A 27,407-nucleotide genomic window follows, 5' to 3' on the forward strand; every position below is an offset into this window, starting at 1 on the left:
ATACCCCCCTTACGTAAAACTAAATTAAGTTACGTTATTGTGAATGACTATTATAATATTGTGGATTCAACTGTGAAAACTGTGAAAACTGTGAAAACTGTGAAAACTGTGAAAACTGTCTGTATACATCAGCTGGTTTTTAACTCTTCGCTCGTCTCATCTTTTTTTTTGTCTTTCTTTCCATACATTAAAAAAGGGGAGAAGAAATTAAAAATTTACGAGGCGGAAACTGCTCACGTGAGTCACCGAAGGAAAGAAAGAAAAAAAGATCAGATAAACACTAAACAGTAAATAGGTATATATTTATTATTGTGTAATGATATGATAGAGGGTCTAGGATGGACGAAGTCATTTGGAATTGAAGGTTGAATGTGATAAGGGAAGCAGAACCCATTCTATGAATTTATGTAGATAATTTGGATTTCACTAAATTTGCCAATCCTTACCATTATTATAGTTACGGTTCTAGATGCTTTTTTAATTTAACCCACGATTGTTACTCCTCTTGGATCCGCTGATCCCCTCCAATTATCCTAGTACAGTTTCCAGTTTAGGCTATAGGTTATTTTCTAATCAAAGCACTAGGATGCAAGAGTATGTATTAACTCGATAAGTAATATCCACCTAAAAATAACAATAGTAATAATAATTTTTCCTCATCTAAAAAAAACAAAGTATAGCTAACTTTATTATCCGAATAATACTATGCAATCAAATGTAGCTAGACCCTATGTTATGGATCTTATTTATCCAAAATCATAACAACCGTGTCATGGTTAGTCCCAACTAGGTGTTATGTCAATAATTAGAAATCGCGTTTAAATTAAAACATATAACCAGATTAGTAGAATAGTTCATATTCATATTATCTAATTTAAATCAGTCTAGAATAGTCAACTGTTTACATCATCAAAATCAAAAATTTAATTTTATCAGTAAGTCCTGATTCAATTTATTCCTTAAAATTATTATTTTTTACCAAATTGACTGACGTACAGAAACGACCTGGAACAATCAACAATCAACATACTTTTGATACATACGAGCTTTTTTCTAAATAACAATGAAACAGTGAACTTTATTATTACTGACTTGAATTTTTTAAATTTGTTCCTTTTTTATCTAAAAGATGTTAAACTCTAAATTTCATATGGAGTAATAAGGAATACGGTTAACCCTAAGACTTTAATTCCATTAATTTCATTAACAATTAACCATGAAATTCCTCCCCTTTTGGTAAACCTTGTCATAAACTTGTATTTACGAACTTTGAGAGCAACCACTGAAGTAAACTGTCAATTCCAATTTTGTGGTTTTGCATATATCATCAATCCTGTACGAAGGGTTCCTTAACATCAAAATGAAATAATAGTATTCGAACACAGAAATGACAAAATGGATAATAACTCCACTACCCAAAAAGAAACGAGGCTTGTAAATAAAGCAAAGTAGTTGTCTAGTAATGTCAGGAAGGATCTATTGTTGCATGTCATTCGGAGCAATTACAAGCCAGGCGCTGCACTTTGGGTGTATTGATGTACTGATTTCTCTTATTTTAGTTCTAACACTGAATGTCCGATTAAAACCAAATGTGATTTATTACTTCTTATTTTGTTTTATGCATTATCCTTGGTACTGACATTAATAATTCAACTTGATTTAGACTCAATGCATTAGCGACAATTCACCCTTTTTGAAACTAACTAGGGCTTGTCCTTACTCCATGTAATTAGTACTCATTTTAAAGTTTAGCTTTGTGGTTGCAACAGCACTTCGTTACAGTGTCCATTTGCCCTTCCTTATATATAGAGGCCTGCACACAGAGTTGCTGCGAAAACATCAAAAAAAAAATTTTTTTTTTGATTTAATTTTTAACACACACTAATTTTCTTTTGAGGTAATAAATATTTTGCGCCTTCCTAATCTATAACAATATTTAAAATCAATGAGTATAGCTTGAAAATCAATTAAGGAAAGAATAATTCTAACTGATTTATGATCGGTATTATTATTTTATCAAAAAGAAATTCATATGCTAAGGATAATTTTCTATTGTCACGCGCAACCCACCTCTAGGCTCTGGGTCTCCAGGTAATGTTTGGCGTGTCGAACCTCAGATCAAGACATAATCTTGCATCAAGTTACATCTGGAAAAGTTTTTGTATGATATATTTTCTAAATCAACATCAGTTTTCGACGTATGATTCAAAACCTAGAATTTCCTTTATTTCTAATTTGACAAGCTACACTTCTCTACCGAAAGCACGTTTAAAATTGAGTTCTTTGCATTTAAACCTTTATCACACTACAGCTTTTTGAATTTATTTTCTATATATCCCTTGATACATTTTCTACAATGGGAAGGAGGTTAATTTCTTTTTCTTAACTGAATTTCTCTTTGACTCTTTCAATCTATCAAAAGGATTTAGTTTAGTTAAACCAGGAATTTGAGAGAAACTTCGTACAACCAAAATTAAGATTGAAAAGTTTCTTTTTTATAACTAAAACTCGTCATGACCATATGTCATTTCCTATTATTTCAAAAAAACAATGAAACATACCTTCCCCCCTCTGGAATCATTGTCTTTAAATCCTTAAGTACCTGCATACTTTATTGCTCGTCGTAGTAATTCTTAAGCAATGAGGTTGAATTTTAGTTTGTAATAAAACTAGTCAAATCTTTATTTTATATTTAGAATGGCTTTCTAGTCTGAAATAGTTAAGGCGACTTAATCCGTCTTCTGCCTTAATAATAAAATAATAATCTTTTGCAATTTTAACTTTTTATACTCTGGATTAATTGATTTACTAAAAAGTAATTAATCGTCATAGTTGGTTTTATTGAAACTTTCATAAATAATATTTTCAAGGAGTTTTTGTTGATAATTTTTACTCAATTGGAAAATTTTGTATTTAATCCAAGAAAGGGAATCAAATAATTTAATTCAATAAAATTGAATATTATAAACAAATGTTGTTTTGATTAACTTGATAGTGTTTATTTTCCTAAAGACAAAAAAACCCTTATTGGACCCTATACTTCAAAAATCCAAAAGCTTTTTTTTTTTAATTTAAATTTAAACTTACAAAATTTTTTTAAAAGTGTTCCACTTTCCTAGAAATATCCAAATAAACTAATTTTTTAGTTTTAAATAAATCCAGTTTAGATGAATGATATAATGTCAACCCCAGGTCACTCAAACTACCTTGAGTTTGGTGGTAGTTCTGCGAATGATCAAAGTGGAGGTTCTAATAATCAAAATCAAGGACAAGGACAAAATCAACCTACCGGTACTCACCATTTAGAATTTCATGGATTACAAACTTATCATCATTTACCAATGCAACAGAATAGACCAAAACAGTTTCTATATGGAGATAATCAATCCCATTATTCATTACAGCCTCAACATAGTCAAGGATATCAAACCAATAATGAGTTCATCATGGGTGGTAGTAATGATCCTAATAATGCAAATCAACCTATGATTAGCCCATCCTTACCTATAAATTCAATGATCCCATTGGATCCAACCCAGCCAGGTCATTCTTTAGACCCCCAGGTGCAACATCAACAGTTGGGTCAGCCATTAGCTCAACACCATGCTTTACATCAACAGGCTAATCAACAACATTATCCACCTTTTCATCCCTATGGTAATCCAGCCATGATTTTCCAACAACCATCTTTTCAACCTATGCAACAGTATGGTCAACCATCATCAAACTTATATAATACCAATCAATTAACTAGTTCGTCTGCTATTAATCAGGTTTCACCATCTTCAAGTAGTAGGAGACCAAGATTACATCAACAAACCAGTTCAAGATCATCTAAATCAAGTCATTCTCGGACTTCATCTTCCAGTACTATTCCAGAATATCCCGAAATATTAAAACCTAAAATTGCAACTATATTATGGGAAGAAGCTAATACTACATGTTATCAAGTTCGAGCAAGAGGCATTTTAGTATCAAGAAGAGAAGATACTGATTATATTAATGGTACTAAATTATTAAATGTGATTGGTATGACAAGAGGGAAAAGAGATGGAATACTAAAGACTGAAAAGGTTCGTAATGTGGTTAAAGTTGGTTCCATGAATCTTAAAGGAGTTTGGATTCCATTTGAAAGAGCTTATGAAATTGCTAGAAATGAAGGAGTTGAAGAGATTTTATTTCCATTATTTGTGAATGATTTAAAGTTATATTATAATACCAAGGGCCATTTAATGAAAAGTGGTAAATCAGAAGATACAGGTTCAGAAACAAGGGAAGGAGGTTCAGGTATCGAAATCCCAGGCTCTGATAATGAAGATAATGATACCACATTAATTGGATCAAGCTCAGGAAATACTAGTGGGCAAGCAGTTTCCACTCAACTCGGAGATTCCAAATCTAGAACTATTTTAACCCCAATTTCAGCTGGGGCTGTATCATACAGTAGACCAGGATCAAGTGGAGAAAGAATTTATTTGGATTCATTAGATACAACCGTATCAGTCAAAGAAGAGAATTTATCCTATTATTCCACTACGGAGCAGACTCCAAATAGTGATTTCAAACCCTAGAATTTTTATCAACAATTCTGTCTATGTATTTCCCTTGATTTGATTTGATTTGATTTGGCTTGTTTTGTTTTGTTTTGTTTTTTTATTTATTATTGTGTGAATATTACTGTTCTTCAATGACTTTTGTATTTCTTATTGGCTTACCTTTCCCCCTTGTGTTCTTCTTATCTTTGTATGTTTTTTCAAATTTATATTTCTATTACACAATTTTTATCTCTCTATTTTTGCTATGTCTGTCTTCTACTGATCTCTTTCTTTATTCTATACTTTTAGTGTTTGACTTTTTCTTTTTTATTGTTATTCTGTACTTTGTAAATTTCTTTTTGTCTATTACTTTCTTTTATATAAATATAAGTATATGTATATTTTGAAATATAATTTATGAGCCCCTGTACATTTTTTTTTGTTCTAACTATGTTGCAAAATGAGTGTACAAAAATCCTTTTTTTAAACTTTAAACTTTTGGCGGTTAACACAAATAAAGTTAAACAATATTTTTAATGTTGATTAGAGAGACATATATAAATACTTCTATATATAAACAAATAAAACAAACAATGAATAAACCTAACGTTTATTCTTCATCAATTGGTACTAAAGTACCTCTAATTCTTTGTTGTTCTTCAATAGTTTCAAATAAACCTTTAAAAGTTCCTTTACCAAATCCATTATGATGATGTCTTTGAATAATTTCAATAAATAAAGTTGGACGATCATGTAAAGGTTTTGTAAATATTTGTAATATATAATTACAAAGTTTGGTTTTCTTTTGTCTTGTTGAAGGATCATAATCAACTAAAATATTTAAACTTTTTAAAATTTGAAAATCTTCTTTTAATTTAATATCATCTTTAATTAATCTTGCTTCTAAAGTTTGATAATATTTTTGTGAAGTTACATTAAATTCAATCCCTCTTTGATTTAATGAACTAACAGTTGAAATAATATCATTTGTTCTTAAAGCAATATGTTGAATACCAGGTCCACCATTAAAATCATTAAATTCTTCAATTTGACCTTTCTTTTTACCTTTAGCAGGTTCATTGATTGGCATTTTAATCTTTCCATTGCTTGAAGCCATAACAATTGATCTTAAAGCAGTTTCACCAGTAAATACATCCATTTCATCAACTGACCAAAATTTATGAAATCCAAACATTTTAGCATAAAAATTGGCTTGATACATCATTTGATTCCAAGAATAATTTTCAACACAATGATCAATACAAGTTAAATGAACTTTAGGTAATAATAAATTCAATTCAATATTATTATCACTATGATTAATGGAATTAGAATAATTTGGTAAAAAGGACCCAGTATAATTAATATTTTGAATTAAAGTATGTTGAATATCAGTTTTTGGAATAGTTATAGTAGCTAATTTAATGGAACCATTTTTATCTTCAATAATTCGAGGTAAACGAATTATACCAGCACCAGCTTTAATTGATTTTTCAAAGATTTGATCCACATTTTCAACTAAAAATGAAATATCCATAACTCCTTCACAATGAGTTTTTAAAAACTTTTGAATTAAAGAACATTCCATAATATCATTATAAATTAATTCTGAATTATTAATTGTATTTAAAATAAAATTATTATATTCATCAATGGAATTTTTAAAGTTTTTGGAATTCAAAATCTTATGATAAATCTTTTTACCCAAGTTAAAACTAATATTCTTTGAATTATTATTATTATTGGTAGTATTATGATGTGAAAAACTTTCAATTCTATTATTAACAAAATCAAATACTAAATCATCAATTGAAATTTTAAAATCATTTAAATAATTCAAATTATTAATTTCTTTAAATTTTAATAAATCCTTTTGAAAATAAGGTAATTTCAATACATTATCATCTTCAATAGTTTCTAAAGTATTAACAATTTCAAGAATCACATCTCCATTGGAAATAACATGAGATCCAACTAATCTTGAATCATTTTCTAATCCCTTATAAGCAATTTCTTTAAATCCCATTGATAAAATTAAATATTTGGCCATTTGTTTAGCATTTGATGAACATAATTTCAAATGATGAAAATTAATAAATCCATCCATATTTAATTTTGAACTTTGAAAACCATTCAATAATAATTCATCAGCGGATAAATTAAGAATTGGATCTGAATTATGATGAGGGAAAAATGGCAATTCATGTAAGAAAATAGTATCAATGGGCGAAGGGGTAGTAGTAGTTGGATTAGCAGTAGAAGTTGTTGTCGTAGTAGTAGATTTATTGGAAGTGGTAGTAGCAGTTGATGGAGTTGAAGATTTTGCCGATGAAGTGTTTGTGGATGATGATGATGATTCGTTATTATTGTAATAAAACTTAGAATGAGAAACTATAACTGGTACTGAAGCTGCCATAGTAGTGGTAGTAGTAGTAGAGGTAAGAAGATTTCAATAGCAAGATACAGTTATTGGAACAGGGAAAACTATAACAGGATACTGATAAGGAAGAGGTTGTTATGATAAAAATAGATTGGCGGCAAAAAAAGGATTTTTAAAGTTGAAAAAAAAGAAAAATTATCAGATTTTGTGGAATTTTGCGGCCACTTGAAAACTGAAACTTACATAAAACCTATAACTTTAAATCTATGAAAAAGTTTATTATAGACCACACGCTATAAAAGTATAAAGTAATAATAATATATAAAAGAATAGAATAAAAAAATGTCACATTTTAAAATCAAGCACATCTAGGTTAATGAACAAGTTATGAATAATTTGGTGATGCTGAAGAATCAGATTTGGTATGATGATATACATCAAGATCATCATTTTTTTGTTCATCTAATTCATGTTTGGTTAACTCGTGCGAATTGCCTTCTTCTTCTTCTTCTTCTTCATAAGCACCGCCATCTTCCTCATTAATGGCTTGTTTTTCTTCATCTTCATCATCTTCATCTTTATTTTTCTTAATAGTAGCCAATTTAACAACATTATTAACCCCTAAGACATGAACAGGATGGAAAGGAATGAAAATTAACCCAGTAATAGCAATCATGAGAGCATCTAAAACCATAAGATAAACTTCATGACTGATTAAATAACCTTTCCATCCTTCAGATAATTCCACCACTCTATAAACACAACGAATATAAATGACAACTACTGAAGTTGTAATGGCTAATGGAGCATAATAAAATAATTTTCGTTGTCTTATAGCAGAGAATTTCTTATTATAATATCCATCCAAGACATTATTACGATAATCTTGAACTGATTTAGCATTGAATAAAAATTTTAAAAAATTACCAAATGATGGTTTTACCGTAAAACTATCATCATCAGGATTTTGTCTTGCTTTTAAGAAATAAATTCTGTTTAAAAATTCAAACCAAAATCCTAAAAAGATAGTCATGGCCACAACTTGGAATACAATCCCAGCAATCATAGTATCACGACCTGGTTTTGTATTTTGATGACGTTGGGATGCAATAGATGCTTGACCTCCACCGGCAGCTTGAACCAATAAAGATAATACATCACTAGCAATGAATAAATATGAATACCACATTGGTTTCAATACTGAATATTTTCTACCATGAATAACCACCATTTGAGCAAATAAAAAGTAAATCCCCCCCATTAAAAAGGCAGGAGCAATGGTTAAACTAACATATTGTAATAAAAAGATATTCATATCGGTAGTATTATTAAATGATAATACTCTTCCTAAAAACCCAGCGAATTCTAATCCTAAACCAGCAATGAAACAAATGTTATACCAATGATATCTTGATTTATAAAGCATGGCAAGAGTATAAAAGAAACAAATGGAGAAGATAACAAGATAAATCAAATTAGGAGCTCTTTTTAAATAGAATCCATATAAATTTTCATCAAGAGCTAAAGCTTGTAAATTGATAGTATTATTAAAGATGGTTTGAGTTGCTAATGATAATTCTTGAGAATTTGTTGCGGTAGCGATAACATCTTGAGCTTGAATGATAGCCAATGAAGCTTGAGCCCCACGATAAGCTTGAGAGATGGAAGCTAAGGAGATATAATTGGTTTGAGTTTGGATTTGTTCATAACATGAACTAATGGTGGCTTCAATGTTGGATAAATGAGTGGGATCAATTGATGATAACACGGTTGAAGTAGGAATACTACTTGGAGTCCAAGGTTGAGTAGCCTTGGCTAACACTGATGCGAATCCTGACATGATTCTCTAAATAGTAGTAGAAGTAGTAGTAACTTACTAAGGTTTGAAATGATGCTGGTTAAACTAGATATGAGATAACACCACCATTCAAAATTGATTTGAAGTGATGATATGACATTTAATTTATATTATTTTTAATTCCAAACTCGAGAAATCTTAAGCCCTAAAAAATAAAAAAAAAAAAAAAAAAAAAAAAAGAAATTGAAAAACTGCGCCGCTTGAGGATTTGAAGATTTCTTACTGGATTTGTCAACAAGGTTAACTAATAATAACTAATAATATATCAAAGTGTAAACATGATGAAATACGGGTACTGCGGTTTCTAGAAGTATGAATTTCTTATCTGATATAAACATTGTTGTATGGTAATTATTTAGTTACAGCCTCCCCTCCCCTCCAATTCCAATTTCAAGTTTAAACACGGAAGCGGGAATGAAGAAAAAAAATATGGAGCTGCTAACTAATTCCGAATCCTAATATGGCTTTATAACCACCTATGTAACATAACATAAACCATGCGCTTAAGTAATCTGATTAAATGGGAGACAGCCAATGAGATATATAAGTTAAACATGGCTGAGTTAAATCACCATTGATATCAACAATAATTGTAATTGTGTCTGGGTTTCTCCCTATGCGTGCAAGTCAAGCTCATATAAAGGATGTCCAGTAGTTACAACAGGGAGATTATACCAAGAAGGAATACAACTAATAAGAAAAATAAACAGTAGTAGTAATCAAAAAGGCTTGTATTAGCAACGAGTAGACTAGGGGGGATATAGATAAAATAATAGTGTACAATTAAGAAGAAGATTAAACGATAAATCATTTTTCTTATCACCGTCTATACCCTTCCAAGGCCTTTTATATTCTTGATTTACTAGTATCAATGTTTATAGTTTCTAGAAATGATGTAAGGAGTTTGTTGTTGTAGTTAATTATTGCTTCTGTTCCATTACTTTCAAATGCTCCAAGGTATAAGAATCACTAACTTCAAAGCCACAATCATAAAAATTTCTTATCTATCCCTTATTTCTTTATCCTAGTCAACTTTGAAAAGATTTAACATTCCAATAATACCATATAAAGCTCATCTCATCTCATCTCATCTCTCAACTTACTCTATATATACCATGTTAAATATGCTTTATATCAACTACGCGTGTTTGTTTGTCCATCATGACACGGCTCCCTCCCTTAAAAAAATAACCCAAAATAAAATAAAATTTTTAATGGCTTTGAAATGTCATTCACAATTTCGGTAATCAATTAGCGAAACTATTATTATATGGTAATATATTATATTATGAACATATATGTCTATATTAAGTCTTTGTTTATTCAAGTTACATATATCAATTCCATCTCATCATTGTCCAATTCCCCTAATAATCCAATTCATTGTTTATTTATTTGTTTAGTTAAGCTTTGTCCTTTTTTCTGTCGGTTAATTTTCGTCATCTCCCCGAATCTGCCACTGCACTGACACAAATTTGAGAAATCATTGTTGCAAAATTTTTTTAAACGTCTTGTGATTGTCGTTATCGATTGCAAATACCTTTTATGGTTCATACCCTATGTGATTCTTTTGCAATCGATTATATCACTTACATTCGGAATATTCATCCCTAGGTACGTCTAAATTGAATAAAATTTGTTTTTATTTTTTAAAAAACTACACAATGTAAAAATCAAACATATATAAATATAACCAAGGAAGAACTAAATAAATACAAAAATTTAATAACAATAAATTCTTTTGTTGTTGTTGTTGTTGTTGTTGTTGTTGAGAATTGGATTGATCATTATCAATCATAAATAGGAAACGAACGAAATTGTCTAGTTATGGAACACATCATTTTGTTCAACTTGAAGAACATCAGATGAATCACTAGCAGTATGTTCTTGTTCATAATCTTCTAATTCATCATTCCCCTTTTCTCCAAGTTCAATATTATCAGTTTCATTCAAATTATCTTGACTAGTAATTTGAATATTTTCATTATCATCTTCACCATCATGAACATCATTTCTACTTTTAATATCTTGTAATCTAATTTGAGATGCATCACCAATAACAAGTTGAGGATGGAATGGAACGAAAAGTAAAGCAGCAATAGCAATCATGAATGCATCCAATACCATAAGATATACTTCATGAGTGATTAAATATCCACTGAATCCTTCAGCTAATTCAACCACTCTATAAATACATCTGATATAAATACATAACACAGCTAAAGAAATCACAAATGCATAATAATTATAAAGTTTTCTGACTCTAATCTTAGCAAATTTAGGATTATAAAATTGTTCTAAATGATTCTTTTTATATTGATTGGCATTTTTAGTGTTGAATAATAATTTTAAGAAATTCTTAATTGAAGCTTTCTTATATGATTGATCATAACCATGAGATTCAACCGGTAAATCATCACCCCCTTTAATTTCTAAATCAGTATCAAAATTATGTTTGAAAAAGATTTTGGTTAAGAAAGTATACCAAAACACCAGAAATACCGACATTGAAAGCACTTGAAAGGCAATACCAGCAATCATAGTATAAGTACCAGGTTTAGCATTTTGATAATTATTAGAAGCAATTGAAGCTTGAGCTCCTCCACCAGCTTGAATCACTAAACTTAAAATATCACATCCAATGAATAAATAAGAATACCATAATGGTTTTAACAAGGAATATTGTCTACCATGAATAACCACCAATTGAGCAAATAAAAAGTAAATACCACCCATTAACAAAGCAGGAGCAATGGTTAAACAAATCAATTGAACTAAAAAGTAATTGTTATTAGTCATATCATTCAAAGACATCAATCTACCAATGAAACCAATGGTTTCACATAATAAACCTAAAGTCCATGATACATTATACCAATGAAATCTTGATTTATAAATCATACCAGCAGTGTAAAGAAATGTACTGGCGAAAATAATAAAATAAATAATATTGGGAGCCCAAACTAATCTCCAAATACCATAAGAATCTTCATTCCATTGTAATTCTAATAAATTAATGGTAGAATCATAAATAGCTTCGGTAGCTTGACTTAAAATAGATGAATCAGTAGCAGTTGCAAGAACATTTTGAGCTTGAACAATAGTCATAGATGCTTCTGCCCCTCTTAAAGCACGAGAATAACTAACAAAATCAGGTTTACCAATATTTGGATTCATTAAATGAGACACGGCATTGGTGATGATTGATTGTAATTCAGCTGATTTAGTAGGGTTAATACTCATTAATGTGGTTGAATGAGGATAACCAGGAAAACTGCTGGCAGACCAGGTGGTGGCTGTATTAGATGACATTGACATGTTGTCTATGCTATTATCTATAATTGACCGTTTAAGATACTTGATTTATAAACGTAATTATAAATATAAAAACAATAAAATAAATGGCAAATCTAAACTTGCAGATTGATTGACATTTTTATACCTTTTTAAAATTTTCGTTGGTACAGCCTGCATAGTAATCCTGTTAAATCCTGAATCGTGCCGGTGATAAACGGGAAAATCTGATCCAGAAGCTTAATCCTCATAAATCCATGCCACATTGTAAACAGATCTTTTTTGTTTTTTCTTCTGGTCAGTCGTATTTTAATGTATGGAACACGGATAACGGAGCTCAAGTCCGCTAAACCGTTGAACTCCACAACAGAGTAGTAGCCAAGATATAGAGTTAATTGCTTGGGTGGCACAGCCATCACGGATCGAGACTATAAAGCTTTGCCAAATAGCCTTGTCTTATCATGAACCATTTAATGAATTGATACAAGTCAAAAACATCTCCATCCGTGACTTTACTATAAATTGTGTGAATACGGTATTTCTTTTTAGTGAGCAAGCCTCCCTCTATCCTCCCCTCCCTCCTCCCCCCCAAAAGAAATGAGTAAAAACAAAAAATTGTCACTACAAAAATAAATTACTGTCTCACTAAAAATAATTTCTCACGGCGTAAATATAATTTTAGTGTCGAAGAGCTTATGTCAGCGTAAAACTATCCTAAAAGATTGTTTATCTCTAGCTGATTGATTGATTGATCATGCCTTACAAGTCTTTCCTTTCATTCTTTTTACATAGTCTTCTTTCCTTTATTCATCTTAAGACTTTGTCATAAACTACTACAGATATGATCATCAATCTTTCGATCCTTGTTTCAAACCAGGAAATGTATTTTTAGCATCCTATTCTCTCATTACCATTTAAAGGATAATTATCAATAAATACGCGCACTGCCTCTTCCCTATGAACATGAACATGAACATCTCCCACGGTTTCCGTGTCCGTCTCCGTTTATAGATTAAGGTTAACATATAATCATTTATCATCATTGCTTATTCTTGGCTAGATGTTAGGCAACTACAATGTTTAAAGTTAAAAGGTTGATCCTATGTTGTACGATTATTAAGTGGATTCTCCATATTATTATTTTTACTACGACTACGTAAATTTTATCCTTCACTTCACTTATTATTATTTATGATTTATTTTTATTTTTATACCTGTTATATTGTTCTTGGTTCCATATTTCCTTAATAAGTTTATTTTATATCTACTTTCTTGGTATGAACGGACTACCCCTTACCTTTTTCTTTTTTAAAATATTCAACTCGCTATCCGTTCATGACCTGATTTTATAATTATACACTATTGAACTTATTTTTTATGTAATTAGTGTATACGGTAAATTATCCGATCTGCGGTTGTTAATTAAATTTTACAAAAGCCACAACCTAGAAGTAAAATCAATCAAGTATTTTATAACATTTACTATAAAATGTGTAGTTTTTGAAAGGCATTGATACTTGATTAAGAAAAATTATCGAATATTCCTTTGACACACACCTTCAGGTCAAGAAACTTTTTCTATCCCTTTATTTTTTAAGTCATCTTTCAATCCATTTATCCATTTACTGTCATCTTCTACACCTACCGTTTAAGTTATTCATACATATACGCGTAAAGACAGAACCCTATCTTTCAAGAGGGGAGGATATGTGTATGGTACCACATTGTTTATCGTTATAAGATTAGAAAAGGATTGAATTGATCCGTAAAACTCAACATTTTTGGACTCCGATATCATATTTCCTGAAAAATAATTCAATATAAAGTCAAAATTTAAGGTTGGCTCCACCCCACCTCACCGTTTATTCACCTTTTCATAATATTTTAACCCCTGAATTGAAGTTAAAGGTTCAACTTCAACTTTTGGCATGTTTATGTTTGTGATTGTGATTATGTTTATGTTTTGAATCATTCATTTGATGAATCTTTCTAATTTTAGTTCGCAAAAATAATTATATTTTACTTTCCCCTCAAAAAAACGACAATTTCACAAAATGATAATTTATGATAGATTTGAATATCTCAAAAGAGCTGTTTACAATTTAATGTGTAGTTTAACTTAAACCTAATCAAATTCAATTCCCACTTCTTTTCAAGAAAATCTTTTAAACACAGCCCAAACTCTACCAATGCAACATGTTAAAAATAGAAATCCAAGATCATATCGTGTAGACCGTCAAGCTTATGAAGGTTTTAACAATCAATTTGTATGATCCAACAACGACAAGATTACCCTTCGAAATCTTGAGTCATGAAAATAAGCTTGCATTCCTTAAATGACTCCTTCAAACTTCAACCTGAGACCTCCTTACATATTACAGCCGATTTATAGTTCTACTTCAATGTTCTGATTCAACAGTCATGGGTATTAAAGTTAGCACGATATGAGTTCAATTCAGTACCATAAAACCAGACAATTATCACCAATGGTAGTTCATTGACTTATCTAACTACAGAGACATGCAGAATGTTAGAGAGTCAACAACTTACTTCAAGTTTAAGTGATTACGATTCAAGAGTTGAAATGGCGGAGACTATAGAATTGGTTTTACATATTGTTATCACTTGGATGTTAATCATATTGATAGGATTCACTATTCCTCGTCTATATGATTATGTTAGAGGATTTGCTGAAGTTAGGAGATATGATTATTAATATGAATATGTGCCTCATCACCCGTTACAGGTAAGAATCTAATCTAGATGTTCTAATTCTCATAATTGATGGATCAAGACTACAACCACCATGATATTTAAATTTTGAATGCCTCTGATTGTGATTTATCTTGTGGAGAGAAGGATGCTTGAAGTTTATAGTCCTTATAGAAATAAAAATGTCTACATAAAAAGCGAATAAATGAAATGTTTATCTAATACATCCCCACTATTTTACTCTTAATGCTTGAGGTTTTGGCTTGTTGAATAGTTTGATCTTGAATCATTCAATATGGATTAATACCAGTTCCAATTTTAGTCGCAAAAAAACGACGAAACCACAAAATGAATATAGACGCCATTTGCGACAAGAAACGAATAGCGAGAAGAAAGATCATATGAAAAAAGGTTGCTTACAATTACATTCAATTCATATTTTATCAACACATCCAACACAGCCCCAAGTCTATTTCAATATGTTAAAAATCAAAAGTCTAGACCATCTCGTATTAACTGTTAAATCGATTCCTAAAACGATAAAGTTTTACGAATCGATTTTAGGTATGGAATCTCAAACCTTTGTTTCTCCCGTTGATCCCACCATTACTAGATATGCTTTGAAATTCGGTGTTATGAAATTAAACTTACATGCTTTAGACAGTCCTTTCAAGCCTCATGCTAAGAATCCTTTGAATGGTACAGCCGACTTATGTTTTCTTTTGGATGATGCCAATTCAAGTGTGGTGGGAATTAAAGGTGTCATTGATCATTTGAACCAATTGGAAGTACCAATTGAAATTGGACCAGTGGAGAGAAGTGGTGCTAATGGAAAGATTGAAAGTGTTTATATTCGTGATCCTGATGAAAATCTTATTGAAATATCAAAGTACATATGAGAAATAGATAAAAAATAAATGCAATGCCTATATTATGCTTTTTGTTACTAATATACAAGTATGAGAGAGGTGAGGATTAGTCTATATAGCGATATTAGTTTGAAGTTGATCTGGTTCTTCTTCATATTCGATTTCAACTCTTGCTCTTCTTTTCTTCTTATTCTTATCAGTAGCTGAAGTTGATTTACGTTTCTTACCACTTTCTTCATCATCATCAGAGTCATCATCGTCTTCGTCTTCAGAATCATCATTATTTCCATCATCAGAAGAATCATCTAACCATCTTTCTAAATCTTCTAAATCAACTAAATCATCATCACCATCATCTTCAACATATTCAACTTCACCAACATCAGATTCATCTTCTTCTTCATTTTCATCTCCACTTTCTAATTCGAAATCATCTTCTTCATCAAATTCTTCCTCTTGTTCAACTTCATCAACTTTGCCCAATACTTTCTTCCAAATATTTTCATCAACATTCAATGGTTTATCACCATAAGCTCCACTCTTTAATCTATCTAATAATTCCTTTTCAATTGCTTTTTCAATCTTTGCAGCTGCTAAAGCTTTACGTTCACGATTTTCTTCTCTTCTTTTAACTTTATGTTTGACACCGACATAATGTCTTTCTTCATCTCTTAAAGCCAATCTTCTTTCTGTAATGGCTACTTGAGTTAATCTTGTTAATCTTTGTTTACATTTATGAATTAAAAACTTTTGCCAATATTGTAAATAATTATCAATTTGTCCTAAAGCTTTATTATAATTTTTAGATAATCTTATTCTTTCCCACATTCTCGAAGGCATATGAGCACGTTCAGCAGTCTTCATATAAAGATATAATTTCCCTCCAATGTTTTTAACCGTAGCATATCGAGCATTAGCTAATGGACATGATTGTCTGGTACATAACCCACTTACATTATATTCATTACGACAGAAATTTTGCCCTTTATCAGTTTTCAATTTGAAAGCACAGAATTGATGGTTTATCACTTGCCAAATAACTTCGTCAGACATGATGTGAATGAATGTGTATGTGTAAATGAAAAATTAATAAATAAATATGAATTTAAATGAATGAAATGTAGAAATGAATGTAGTATGTATGTGTATGCAAATTATATGATATCTATGAGAAATGATAACGAGATGAACTAAAAAATCAGATGAAACTTAGTTATAGGTCTTCTATTTCTTTTATGAACCAGTATATATCTAGAACACCGACTTTAAAACCTTTGAAAAGTAACTTCTTTAACTGTTTATAAATAGTTTTAATCCATACCATTTAAGCTTGAAAAAAAAATTTATGATTTTACTCATCTCTAAAAAAAAATTATAAATATTCCTGTACATAAAAAACTCAGATTTTCTGATGACTAACAGATTATGTAATCGTTGTAATATGATCTAATACTAAACTATATATAGAATATCTAGACTATAACCAATTAGGAAGTTGACATACCTAAGATCGTAATTTATAAGGTTTAACAGGGACAGAAGGTTTTACTTTAATGGGTTTTGGACCTATGACATAGGTGAAAATGCCGGGGTTGATATCATTGGCTAATCTTGAGAATGACATTAATGTGACTATGACTTGGAATGGATCTTTTGATTCGTAAAGATCGACCGTTTGAAAGATTTCATCATGTTTAAGATGAATCAATTGACATAATGCGAGGAAGAATGATATGTTTTCCATTTGAATGAATGCAATTTTGGAATTCTTAAATTTGGAACATGGATTAGCTGGATTCGAGATTAATGATCCTAATTTACATAAGATATCACCATCTTTCAAAATCTCCATAAGATCAATCGTATTCAAATCAGTTTGACCGAATTTATTAATGAATAGTTGTGGGAAGTGGGGAGTTAAGACATCTTTTAAATATGTTTTAATTTCATTTTGACGTTGATGATATTTATCAAGTCTTGATTTATTGACATCTTGATCAAGGTTTGTGTTTGCATTTTGATCTAATTTCGTAGGTTGATGATGTCGATTGAAATTGATATCACTCATATTGATGTCTGTTCTTCTGTTGCTGATTGTAGATGTTGCTGTTGTAATGGATGATATTATTATTAGTATAAAGTATATAAAATCTCCTGTGATAGCCCTCTTTTAAATTTTTCCGCATAAAGTTTCGCCTTCACTACAAAAAAAACTCATAATTTACAATTTTTAACTATTTTATTATTATGAATGAATTGTATAAAACTAAAAAGAACAAACAAAAGTCAACAAAACATGAATTTGTCAACACTATATATAATATACTATAAGGGAGATAAAGGGGATATCACGTTTAATTGTGTAATCTCTTTTCATAAGAGTGTAAACCATGAACACCACCTTCGAATTGAGCTGAAGCAGTTCTGAATTCAAATCTAACTTCTTCACTATCAACTTTAGATCTTAATTCTTGGATTGATTTAATACCAATATCTTGTAAAGAATGTTGTAAACCATTATATAAATATGGAACGAATTTAATAATAGAACCTTTATCAACCACTGAACCAGAAACACCTTGAGCCACTAAAACTTGATCAGATTCAGAGAAATATCTTGAAGTTGATGCATTAGCATTAGTTGAAGTTTGTTGCATAGCATCGATTGAACCCATACCTCTATAAGTTTTTAATCTTTTACCATCTCTATAAAAGTAATCACCTGGAGTTTCAGCAGTACCAGCTAATAAACCACCCATCATAACAGTTGAAGCACCTAAAGCTAAAGCTTTGGTGATATGACCAATGTTACCAATACCACCATCAGCAATACATGGAATACCAAATCTATTAGCAAATTCAGTAACGTTATAAACAGCAGTACCTTGAGGTCTACCACAAGCCATAACTTCTTGAGTAATACAAATGGAACCTGAACCCATACCAATTCTTAAAGCATCAGCACCAGCTTCAATTAAAAGAGCAGCTTGTTCTCTAGTAACGACATTACCAGCAATGATTTGTAAACTTGGATAAGTAGATTTGATCCATTTAATCATATCTAATTGGAAAACAGATGAACCATTTGAAGAATCTAAAACAACCACATCTAAACCAGCTTCAACTAATTTAGTTAATCTTTCTCTATCAGCTACAAGAGTACCAATGGCAGCACCACATAATAATTGTTTTGAATGGAAAGATTTTGAAGCATTTGGATAATTTTGATTTTTTTGTAAATCAGTTCTGGAAATTAAAGAGATTAAATTGTAATTGGTATCAACAATTGGTAATTTACCTTTTTTAGAAGTTCTTAATAATTCATTACCTTCAGTTAAAGTAATACCTTCTTTACCAACGATTAATTCTGTAGTCATAACTTCAGAAACTTGAGAATCATTATCTTCATGGAATTGAACATCTCTTGAAGTAATGATCCCCACTAATTTTCCACCAACTTTACCATTTTCTAGATAACATGAAGTTAGTATAAGAGTTATTTTAAAAGATAAAAAATCATTGATGATGATTGATTCCCATGATATTAAGAAGTAAAAATAAAAAGATTCAGTAAATTAAATTATCCTCAACATCGTTTGATGTAATATTCGGTAGAACGAAAGTTAATAATTGTGATTGATCATCAAGTAAAAGTGACAGAGTAGAATGTATCATGGGAATGATCTGACATCAAGTGAATAAAAAGAAAGGGAACATACCAGTAACAGGGAATGAAGTAAAACCTAAAGTTTCTTTCATTTTTTTAACTTCACCAACAGTGGTGTTTGGAGCAATAACAACCGGATCACTAATGAAACCATTTTCGTATTTTTTAACTTTTCTAACCATATCAGCTTGTTCTTCAGCAGTACAATTATGATGAATAATACCAATACCACCTAATAAAGCCATATGAATAGCCATATTTTCTTCAGTAACAGTATCCATTGGAGATGAAACAAATGGAGCATTAATAGTAATATCTTTAGTTAATTTACATTCTAAACTGACAGCACTAGAAGGGAAATTGATTAAACCAGGTAAAACTAAGAAATCATTATAAGTTAATCCACCAAAATTAGCAGAATCGATCAATTGTTTAACTGATAAACCATCTCTTTTTGGGTAATCCTTCAAGTAGGAGGAAGCAATAGAAGCGTCAAGAACCATTATAGTTAGTTAGATATGTGATTTATATGTTATGGGGATTAAAAGGGGCAAGCTTTGCCAAAAAAAGAAAAAGAAGATTTAAAATGAAAATAAATAAATTTTTATAAAGACATTGGTTGTTATTTATATCGTTCTTAGTAATGACAATTTTTTTTTCAATTTCTCATCGTAAAAAAAAATTTTTTTGTCTGTCTGCTTTGATTTTTATTTTTGACTTCTGTTTTGGTGACACTGACAATTATAAGTTCAGTCAGACATTACCAGACACTTTGATAACAGACAGTCAGACAGACAGACAGACAATTTAACAGTATCAATCTGTACTATCATATTATCATATCATACACTGTCATATACTGTAAGTAAACAAACACGTATGATACAATTAGTTACTTAGTTAGTAATCCCAATCGGATAATCCGCGGTCTGTCTCCTCATAAATTATGTATGTCTTTTAGTACACTTTCCATCGGGATATCCATTCACACCATATAACTATACAAAATTTACAAATACAAATACAATTACAATTACACAATAAATCTAAAAGCTATATTGTTAAAAGTTAGTAATCAACATGGATCAATGAATAATAACCAATCATTCCCAACCATAATCAAACAATAATCATACATATTAAATCATCTATGTCAGAGTAGCGGTTCTTGGATTTTGTCATGTAGTATATATACTAGTAATATATATACATCATATACTATCTATAAGAAATCATCACATAATAATAATAATAATAATGAATTGACTTATGGTCTTCGTTAGGATAGTTGTTATGAATGGTATAGTTTGTGATCATACATACTATTTAGTTAATCTAATCATGATTTGATAATGATAGTTACAGTTAATAGTAATTATCATATTTGAAAATTTTTTTATAGTTCCAATTTAGGTTTAAAGGTCGTGCGTGGTGTCCAAGATTCCAAATGGCGGGTAAAACGATTATTATAAGGGTATAATCATCCAAAGGTTTACACTAATGTTTAAAATGAAAGATATTGTATTTATATATATTTATATACGATATAAATAATTTTACTAAAAAACGGACTAATTATAAAAAAAAGAAGGACTAGGGAAGGGAAAGGAAAGGAAAGATAGAAAAGAAAGAAAAGGCAAAGAATAGAAAAACATATCAACACTAAACTAAATAAAACTAAAAACAAGAAATAAATATCTCTTTCTCTGTCATTCATTCATCATTATATCTCATTATACTATATTACAATCACATCACATCATATCATATCATGCTGAACCCTTTACTACTACTTCTCCTCATAGAAGGATGTTGGATTTGTGATTGTGCTTGAGCTTGAGCTTGCGCTTGTTGGGCTAATCTATGATTATTCTCTTTAACGGATTTCACATACTCTTCAATTCGTTTCCATCCTTCCTTGCGTGTGATTTCTCGTTGTTTTTGTTCTTGTAATGATTGATGATATAATATCGTACAATGATCATATAAGATGGGGTTATGATCCATAAATACTTTTAAAGCTCCATAAGCTAAGGAATGAATACTTCTATTCCAATTCGAGGTGGCGGAATTATGTTGTAAAATATTATCCTCATATCCATTGAATTCATTCTGTTGTTGTTGTTGTAGTTGTCCTGGTTGTTGTTGTTGATGTGATTGGAGTGATGATAATGAATCATAATATTCATCATCCGTCATTTCATGACCATTCAAATCAAGATGAGAATGAGCATTTGATCCATTCTCATCAGTATTCTCTCCATTATTATTATTATTATTTATAGATTGATGAACTTGTAATAAATTAAAATGAGGATGAATTGGATTATTAGCAGAAGGGATTATACCTTGATGAATATCTTGTAAAATTAATCCACTATCAATTAAATTACCATTAGCATCAACGGTTGCCCCTGTATTATCAGATAATTTTTGTTGCATTATCCCATTTTCAATACCAGGTTGAGTTGAATTTGTTAATTCATATAATGATGCAAATATAATAGGTAAGACAACTTCAGCATTTTCGGTAATTAAAGTTAAAAAATATTCATTAGACCAATAACATAATACTTTTTCACTAACTTGAAAATGAGGAGATGAAATACATTTTGATAATTGAGCAAATAATGGAATTTGAATCTTTAAAAATTCATTTGGTTCCATAACTTCAAAAATATCTTCAATTTCATTTAAAAACATAACTTCCTTTGGACTATTGATTTTGGGCCAATATCTTAATAATCCCATTATAACATCTTCAGTTAATGATGGATCCTTTTCTAAAAATTGAACCACACAATAAGCTAATTGAGGATGATATAATGATAAACTTTTAACTTTATGTAACGGGATTAAAACTCTTACTAAAAAGATTTTATGTTCTTCTTTTAAAGGTAAGGCAAATCCATTAATAATTGATCCTAAAATTTCTAATAATTCTCCCACTCCATTAAATCTTTCAGTTTCATAAACAAATTGTAAAAATACATTAGTAATTGATTTTCTAATAAAACTTCTTAAACTTAAAAATTTCCCATAAATACGATGTAATGTAGTCTTTAAACAATCTCTTTCTCTTGGATCTTCACTATCAAATAATTCTAAAATTCTTAAGATAAAATCATGATCAATATATTGTTTAGCAATTTGATGTTGGAAATCAGGGGATTCAATAAATCTTAAAAAGAATTCATAAATAGCTTGCATATGAGGCCAAGCTAATTCACTGACTGGTTCATCTTCATCAGGATCATAAATATCACCAATGGGATTTACAGGAGGTGGGATTGGACGAAATAAATTCTTTTTAAACATTCCAACCACATGTTTATACATTTCATCAGTATAATTAAATCTATTATTTGAAATAAATGAAATCAATTCTTGTAAAGTAATTCGTTTAATTTCTTTACCTCTAATATCAAAAGTTGGATCACCAAAATCAAACATTATATTACATTGATCAATTTTTTGAATAAATAATTGAATTTGATCTTCGGGTAAAACTTCATCAAAATTAGGTAATCTCATAATTTCTTGATATTTATCACTAGTACTGGGTTCAAATCTTGATGATGAATGTCTCTTTGGAGTTAAGATTAAATCAATATCAATATTTTCTCGAGCATTGGGAGAAGAAATATTAGGATTTAATTGATAAGGATGTAATTGAGCTGCTCCTTGTTGACTATGAATGGCTCTCATAGATGATCCACCTTCAAAGGATGGTGGTGAACCTCCACTATTACTATGACTAATGGTTATGCCAGGCGAAGTTGGAGTTGGAGTAATTGGAGTAGTTACAGCTGTAGTGGTTGAAATGGAATTGGCATTACTATTGTTGGAACCATTAGCACCATTACCAACTATACCAAACGGATGTAAATCATAATCGGAGTTTGATGCAGTTGATGATGATGAATTATTATTGTTGTTATTATTTACAAGAATCCGAGGAGTATTTAACTCATGATAGGCTTGTTTTGGAGAATGATGAGGCGAACCCGATGAATTTGATTGTTGTAAGTTTGTAATTTGATTATTTGATGGATTTGATTTTACTGAATTACCACTATTATTTCTTGAAGGACTTGGACTTGAAGATTTTAAAGATGAAGAAGAAGAAGATGCTGATAATGGATTTTTATTTTGTTGATTTGGAGATTGGGATTTATTTAATGAATTAGATGATGACGTGGATGATTTATCTTTATCTTTATCTTTATCCACTTTTTTATCAGAAGATTTTTTTGAGGAGGAGGAGGAGGAGGTTGAACTTGGAGAAGAAGTTGAACCTGGAGTTGAACCTGATGAAGAAGAGTTTTGACTTTTATTTCTTGTTAGTCTGTTTTTAAAACCTTTCATCATCTTTATGTGTAGGTATATTAAAGGGGGAAGTGAGGTGAGGTGGTATATAATTGAAATCCAAATGGACGTAGAAAAGTGTATGCGGCAACAATGGTGGAGAATTGAAATGCGGAAAGTCTTTTTGACGGGTTGGGTAGTAGATCAATTAGCGAATAGATGATGAATCAATCAAGTGATTGATTGATTGATTGAATTGATCGATTACAACAAGAAGAAGATCGATGGTATAAGAAAATATACCGACACTCTTAGTTAAGAAAATGGCAACCAAGCAAAACAGAAAAAAAGTAAAAACACCACTTGTTAACTTGAGAGATAATTGATCAATCAAAACGGGGGAAACAGTGTAGGAGGGAGGGGGCGGTGATGCGAGGGCAAGATTGAGCTATAGCTTGATCTATGGTATAGGATGAGAAGTGATGATATGATATCTAGCTAAGATTGATTGATTGATTCAAACTAGAGGTCAAAATTCAAATTAAATTGATCAAAATTGGGCTTTTTTAAAAATAGTTTTTTATGGGGACACTTTTTGTAGAGGTTTGAAATTATCCACCACCACCAAAAAATTAAATTCTTTTTTTTTTTTTGATAGTCAAAAATTTCGTTGTTGAATTGTCTGTCTGTCTGTTTGTCTGTTTTTGTTTATAAATATATTTTTTGTGTCTGATTTTGTTATTTTTGGCTTATGACTTAACTATGCTTTTTCTGTCTGTCATTTAAGGAACCAACCATTTAAGTATAAAGCAGTGCTTAATTAAGATAGTCAATTGTCTAGTATATAGTAAGTCATATCAACTACAATTATATCCTATAGTGAAAATATTTACTCAGACAATTAAAATTTATTAGTCTGTCTCCCCTTTGCTATCTATTGTTTACTTACTTTGCAATTACTTAATTAGTTAATTGAACAAACGACAATTTTTTTTTTGACTGACCTCTTTTTTTTTTGTCTGTCTGTTTCAATTGAGAATAAATTTTGTGTCATTTCCAGTTTTACATAGTATAACTTAACTTAACTTTGTATAGTATAACTTTACTTTACTTAGTATGAGATAGATAGCCTCAAACTTTACTATGTACTTTATATATATGTATGCAATATGTAACCTAACTTTCAATAAACCATTCCATCATCATTAACCAGCGCTTCTATTATCAGTCCTCCAGGTCCTCCCTCTCCACCTCCTCCTTGTATCATTAATAAATCTTTACGATTTAATACATAACTTAAATAACAATTCCATCCAATACTTAAACTATTAACCACTAATAATCGATATTGAACTGGAATAAGATAAAAATTAAATAATTGGAATATAGGCCAAATTAACCAATTCGATCGTAATGTATTCCACCAATTCTCATTCATTTTATGAATAATAACATTCAAAATTGAATCATCTGTCGTAATACTAGTATTTGTAAAAGTTGATTCTAAATTTTCAAATATTGTCATCATCGAATAATATAATGGTATTCCTATAAATGGAGCAAATATCAATTGATCAAATGAAACTCGTAATAGGGTATCCTTCACACTTGGTTTTTGTTTAATTGGAAGCACATGTTCTTTGAATTGAGGTAATTCTTTATTGAGTCCTTCTTTCCCCTTTGTCAATGCCTTTGTTGGGAATTTTATCTTATTTAATAATTTATACCATTTATCTCCAATTGGAGCAAATATGATTGATCCATAAACCACGGCTCTTAAGAAACGAGAATAATCAAATGATTCAGAACTACCATCAACATTACTAATAGGTGATTTGAATAAAGTTTGAGCTAACATATCTCCACTTCCAAATAAAAATCCTGTCGTTATCATATTGGTTAATAATGGTTTTTTAACGATTAAAGAGTTATATTTGGTGAAATATGATTTGAAATACGATTTATATGTCATGATTAGTTGGGTTGTGTACTGTGTCGTGTATGAAGGTGATGAGCTATAGTTAAAAGGTCAATGTAAACTAATGAACAACAAAATTCTTTAATGTTGTTGAAATTTTGATTTGATGATTCTTGTGACGTATATTGATTTCTTTTTTTTACTGTGTGTACGCGATAAGATATCCATCCCCTCCTCCACATATGAATGCAAAAAAATTAGATCTCTACAAAATTTTAAATCAAAGTAAACGTAAAAAAATCTATAATTTCTTAATATACATTAATATACATAACAGTTTAATCATAAACCATAGTGACTTCTTGTTCATCATCTTCAATATCAACAATCTCTTCCAATAATTTCCCACTTCCTTTACCATGACCACTCGTATTATGAATAAAACTTAAATATCCATTCCAACCAATCGACCAAATATTAGAAGCAACGATTCTTAAATGTACGGGGATGAAATAAAGATTGAATAATTGGAATCCAGGCCATACTGTCCAACTTGCTTTCAACACATTCCACCAATTATTTTGTAATTTCTCATAGGCTAATTGTAACGGATTTTCATGCATGGCTAAAGTTATCATCACGGTATTATATAAGGGGATCCAAATTATAGCAGGGACAAATAATTGATCAATGGTTAATCGGAATAATGTATCATAAATATGTAATCTTGATTTTAATTTTTCATCATTCATCATTCTTGATCTGGTGGCTCTTTTTATGAAAGGGTTTAAAATTCGAGGTAAAGTCTTTGCATGCCAAAACACACTAATTGGAGCGAAAAACACTGATCCATAAGTCATGGCTCGTAAAGTTCTTGGAAAATTATAATCAGATCTAACTTTAATGGTCTTGATACTTCCATCTGATTGAGGTTCTTCTTCAATTTGATGATGAGGAAATAACATTTGTGCACTGAAATCACCTAATCCAAAGAATAACCCCGTGGTGATCATATTGGTTCTGAAAGGGTATTTCTTAAGTAATTCATTATATTTTCGAAATACTCGTGGCATTATAGATCTATGAATAGGGTATGACTATATGGGGTATGAGTTTTTGATGATGATGATTTTATGCTAGTGTGACTCTTAAGAGATCTTTAAGTATGGGATGGATTATATTTTTTTATTTTTATTTTCAGATTTTAAGGTAAAATGAATATTTGAAAAAGTTGGACAATGAGATCAAGGAGTAAATGAATATACTTGAATCAGATTAATCTTAACGATACTTTAGATGATCTTTATATGAATAAGGTGGAAGTAAAAGGTGAAAATTTTCACTCCCTCTCTCTTTACTGTGGTTAAATGTAAATAAAGCCCAAATAATTTTTTTTCTTCTCTCTATATAAAAATAATAAAAAAAAATTGCTTTTTTTGAAATGTCCTAAATCAGAAAGAAATTGCGAGCAGTTGATAAATGGAACAGTTTAGCGAACAACGGGAAGTGTGTAAGTTAATAGTCAAAAGACTATTAAGTATGGGTTATTACTATTTGTTTATGTTCAGTACTCCTCTTTCAATAATATAAATATTGTACTGTAATCTTATTATACTCAAACTCAATTGATCATTTAAACTATAAAATTGTTTACAATGGAGTAGCTCTTAACCCAGTTAACTTTAACAGATCTTGAAAAGGTCACATGATAAACTGGTTTCGTAGCCACTAGATTAAAATGTTCAATTTAAATTAATCTAATAACGATTGAATAACTATGTTAAGTCAATTGACTTCTCATCACTTGTTAATTTAACCTTTTGATGATGAAGTATAATTGACAGATTGCTTAATTGAAAAGAATAA

General features: G+C 30.1%; 11 protein-coding genes across 11 annotated transcripts; 2 read left to right on the plus strand and 9 right to left on the minus strand. All coding sequences in view use genetic code 12, as the record gives it.

The window, feature by feature from the left end:
* Positions 1-3,896: 3,896 nt before the first annotated feature.
* Positions 3,897-4,199, plus strand: EFH1 (KilA-N domain-containing transcriptional regulator EFH1; the record flags this gene model as incomplete). Its single annotated transcript, XM_064904610.1, has 1 exon — positions 3,897-4,199. A coding segment is annotated over one exon (303 nt), but the record flags the coding sequence as incomplete, so codon positions are not given.
* A 659-nt stretch (positions 4,200-4,858) lies between these two features.
* Positions 4,859-7,171, minus strand: DFJ63DRAFT_58738 (uncharacterized protein). Its single transcript, XM_064908971.1, has one exon. The coding sequence runs from the start codon at positions 6,949-6,951 to the stop codon at positions 5,146-5,148; it is 1,806 nt and encodes a 601-aa protein (XP_064763351.1). The 5' UTR covers positions 6,952-7,171; the 3' UTR covers positions 4,859-5,145.
* A 1-nt stretch (position 7,172) lies between these two features.
* DFJ63DRAFT_58739 (RTA1 domain-containing protein) lies at positions 7,173-8,920 on the minus strand. Its single transcript, XM_064908972.1, has one exon. The coding sequence runs from the start codon at positions 8,753-8,755 to the stop codon at positions 7,301-7,303; it is 1,455 nt and encodes a 484-aa protein (XP_064763352.1). The 5' UTR covers positions 8,756-8,920; the 3' UTR covers positions 7,173-7,300.
* Positions 8,921-10,594: 1,674 nt separating this feature from the next.
* On the minus strand, positions 10,595-12,091 carry DFJ63DRAFT_311344 (RTA1 domain-containing protein; the record flags this gene model as incomplete). Its single annotated transcript, XM_064905735.1, has 1 exon — positions 10,595-12,091. One exon carries the CDS (start codon positions 12,089-12,091, stop codon positions 10,595-10,597), a length of 1,497 nt encoding a protein of 498 aa, XP_064763353.1.
* A 3,089-nt stretch (positions 12,092-15,180) lies between these two features.
* On the plus strand, positions 15,181-15,678 carry DFJ63DRAFT_311345 (VOC family protein; the record flags this gene model as incomplete). Its single annotated transcript, XM_064905736.1, has 1 exon — positions 15,181-15,678. One exon carries the CDS (start codon positions 15,181-15,183, stop codon positions 15,676-15,678), a length of 498 nt encoding a protein of 165 aa, XP_064763354.1.
* A 41-nt stretch (positions 15,679-15,719) lies between these two features.
* On the minus strand, positions 15,720-16,927 carry MAK16 (ribosome biosynthesis protein). The gene has a single exon (XM_064908973.1). The coding sequence runs from the start codon at positions 16,699-16,701 to the stop codon at positions 15,760-15,762; it is 942 nt and encodes a 313-aa protein (XP_064763355.1). The 5' UTR covers positions 16,702-16,927; the 3' UTR covers positions 15,720-15,759.
* SCP1 (Scp1p) lies at positions 16,927-17,859 on the minus strand. The gene has a single exon (XM_064908983.1). It carries the CDS (start codon positions 17,714-17,716, stop codon positions 17,153-17,155), a length of 564 nt encoding a protein of 187 aa, XP_064763356.1. The 5' UTR covers positions 17,717-17,859; the 3' UTR covers positions 16,927-17,152.
* Positions 17,860-18,002: 143 nt separating this feature from the next.
* Positions 18,003-19,818, minus strand: IMH3 (IMP dehydrogenase; the record flags this gene model as incomplete). Its single annotated transcript, XM_064904750.1, has 2 exons — positions 18,003-19,117; positions 19,368-19,818. 2 exons carry the CDS (start codon positions 19,816-19,818, stop codon positions 18,003-18,005), a joined length of 1,566 nt encoding a protein of 521 aa, XP_064763357.1.
* A 1,191-nt stretch (positions 19,819-21,009) lies between these two features.
* Positions 21,010-23,686, minus strand: RTS1 (protein phosphatase 2A regulatory subunit; the record flags this gene model as incomplete). Its single annotated transcript, XM_064907590.1, has 4 exons — positions 21,010-21,571; positions 21,611-23,124; positions 23,155-23,547; positions 23,626-23,686. 4 exons carry the CDS (start codon positions 23,684-23,686, stop codon positions 21,080-21,082), a joined length of 2,460 nt encoding a protein of 819 aa, XP_064763358.1. The 3' UTR covers positions 21,010-21,079.
* A 1,120-nt stretch (positions 23,687-24,806) lies between these two features.
* DFJ63DRAFT_311351 (ethanol metabolism protein) lies at positions 24,807-25,517 on the minus strand (the record flags this gene model as incomplete). Its single annotated transcript, XM_064905737.1, has 1 exon — positions 24,807-25,517. The coding sequence occupies one exon, from the start codon at positions 25,515-25,517 to the stop codon at positions 24,807-24,809; it is 711 nt and encodes a 236-aa protein (XP_064763359.1).
* Positions 25,518-25,737: 220 nt separating this feature from the next.
* Positions 25,738-26,940, minus strand: DFJ63DRAFT_58861 (uncharacterized protein). Its single transcript, XM_064908982.1, has one exon. It carries the CDS (start codon positions 26,612-26,614, stop codon positions 25,880-25,882), a length of 735 nt encoding a protein of 244 aa, XP_064763360.1. The 5' UTR covers positions 26,615-26,940; the 3' UTR covers positions 25,738-25,879.
* Between the last annotated feature and the right edge of the window lie 467 nt (positions 26,941-27,407).

The sequence above is a fragment of the Scheffersomyces coipomensis genome, assembly GCF_036884675.1.
Source record: "Scheffersomyces coipomensis strain NRRL Y-17651 chromosome Unknown DFJ63scaffold_2, whole genome shotgun sequence".
NCBI lineage: Eukaryota > Fungi > Ascomycota > Pichiomycetes > Serinales > Debaryomycetaceae > Scheffersomyces > Scheffersomyces coipomensis.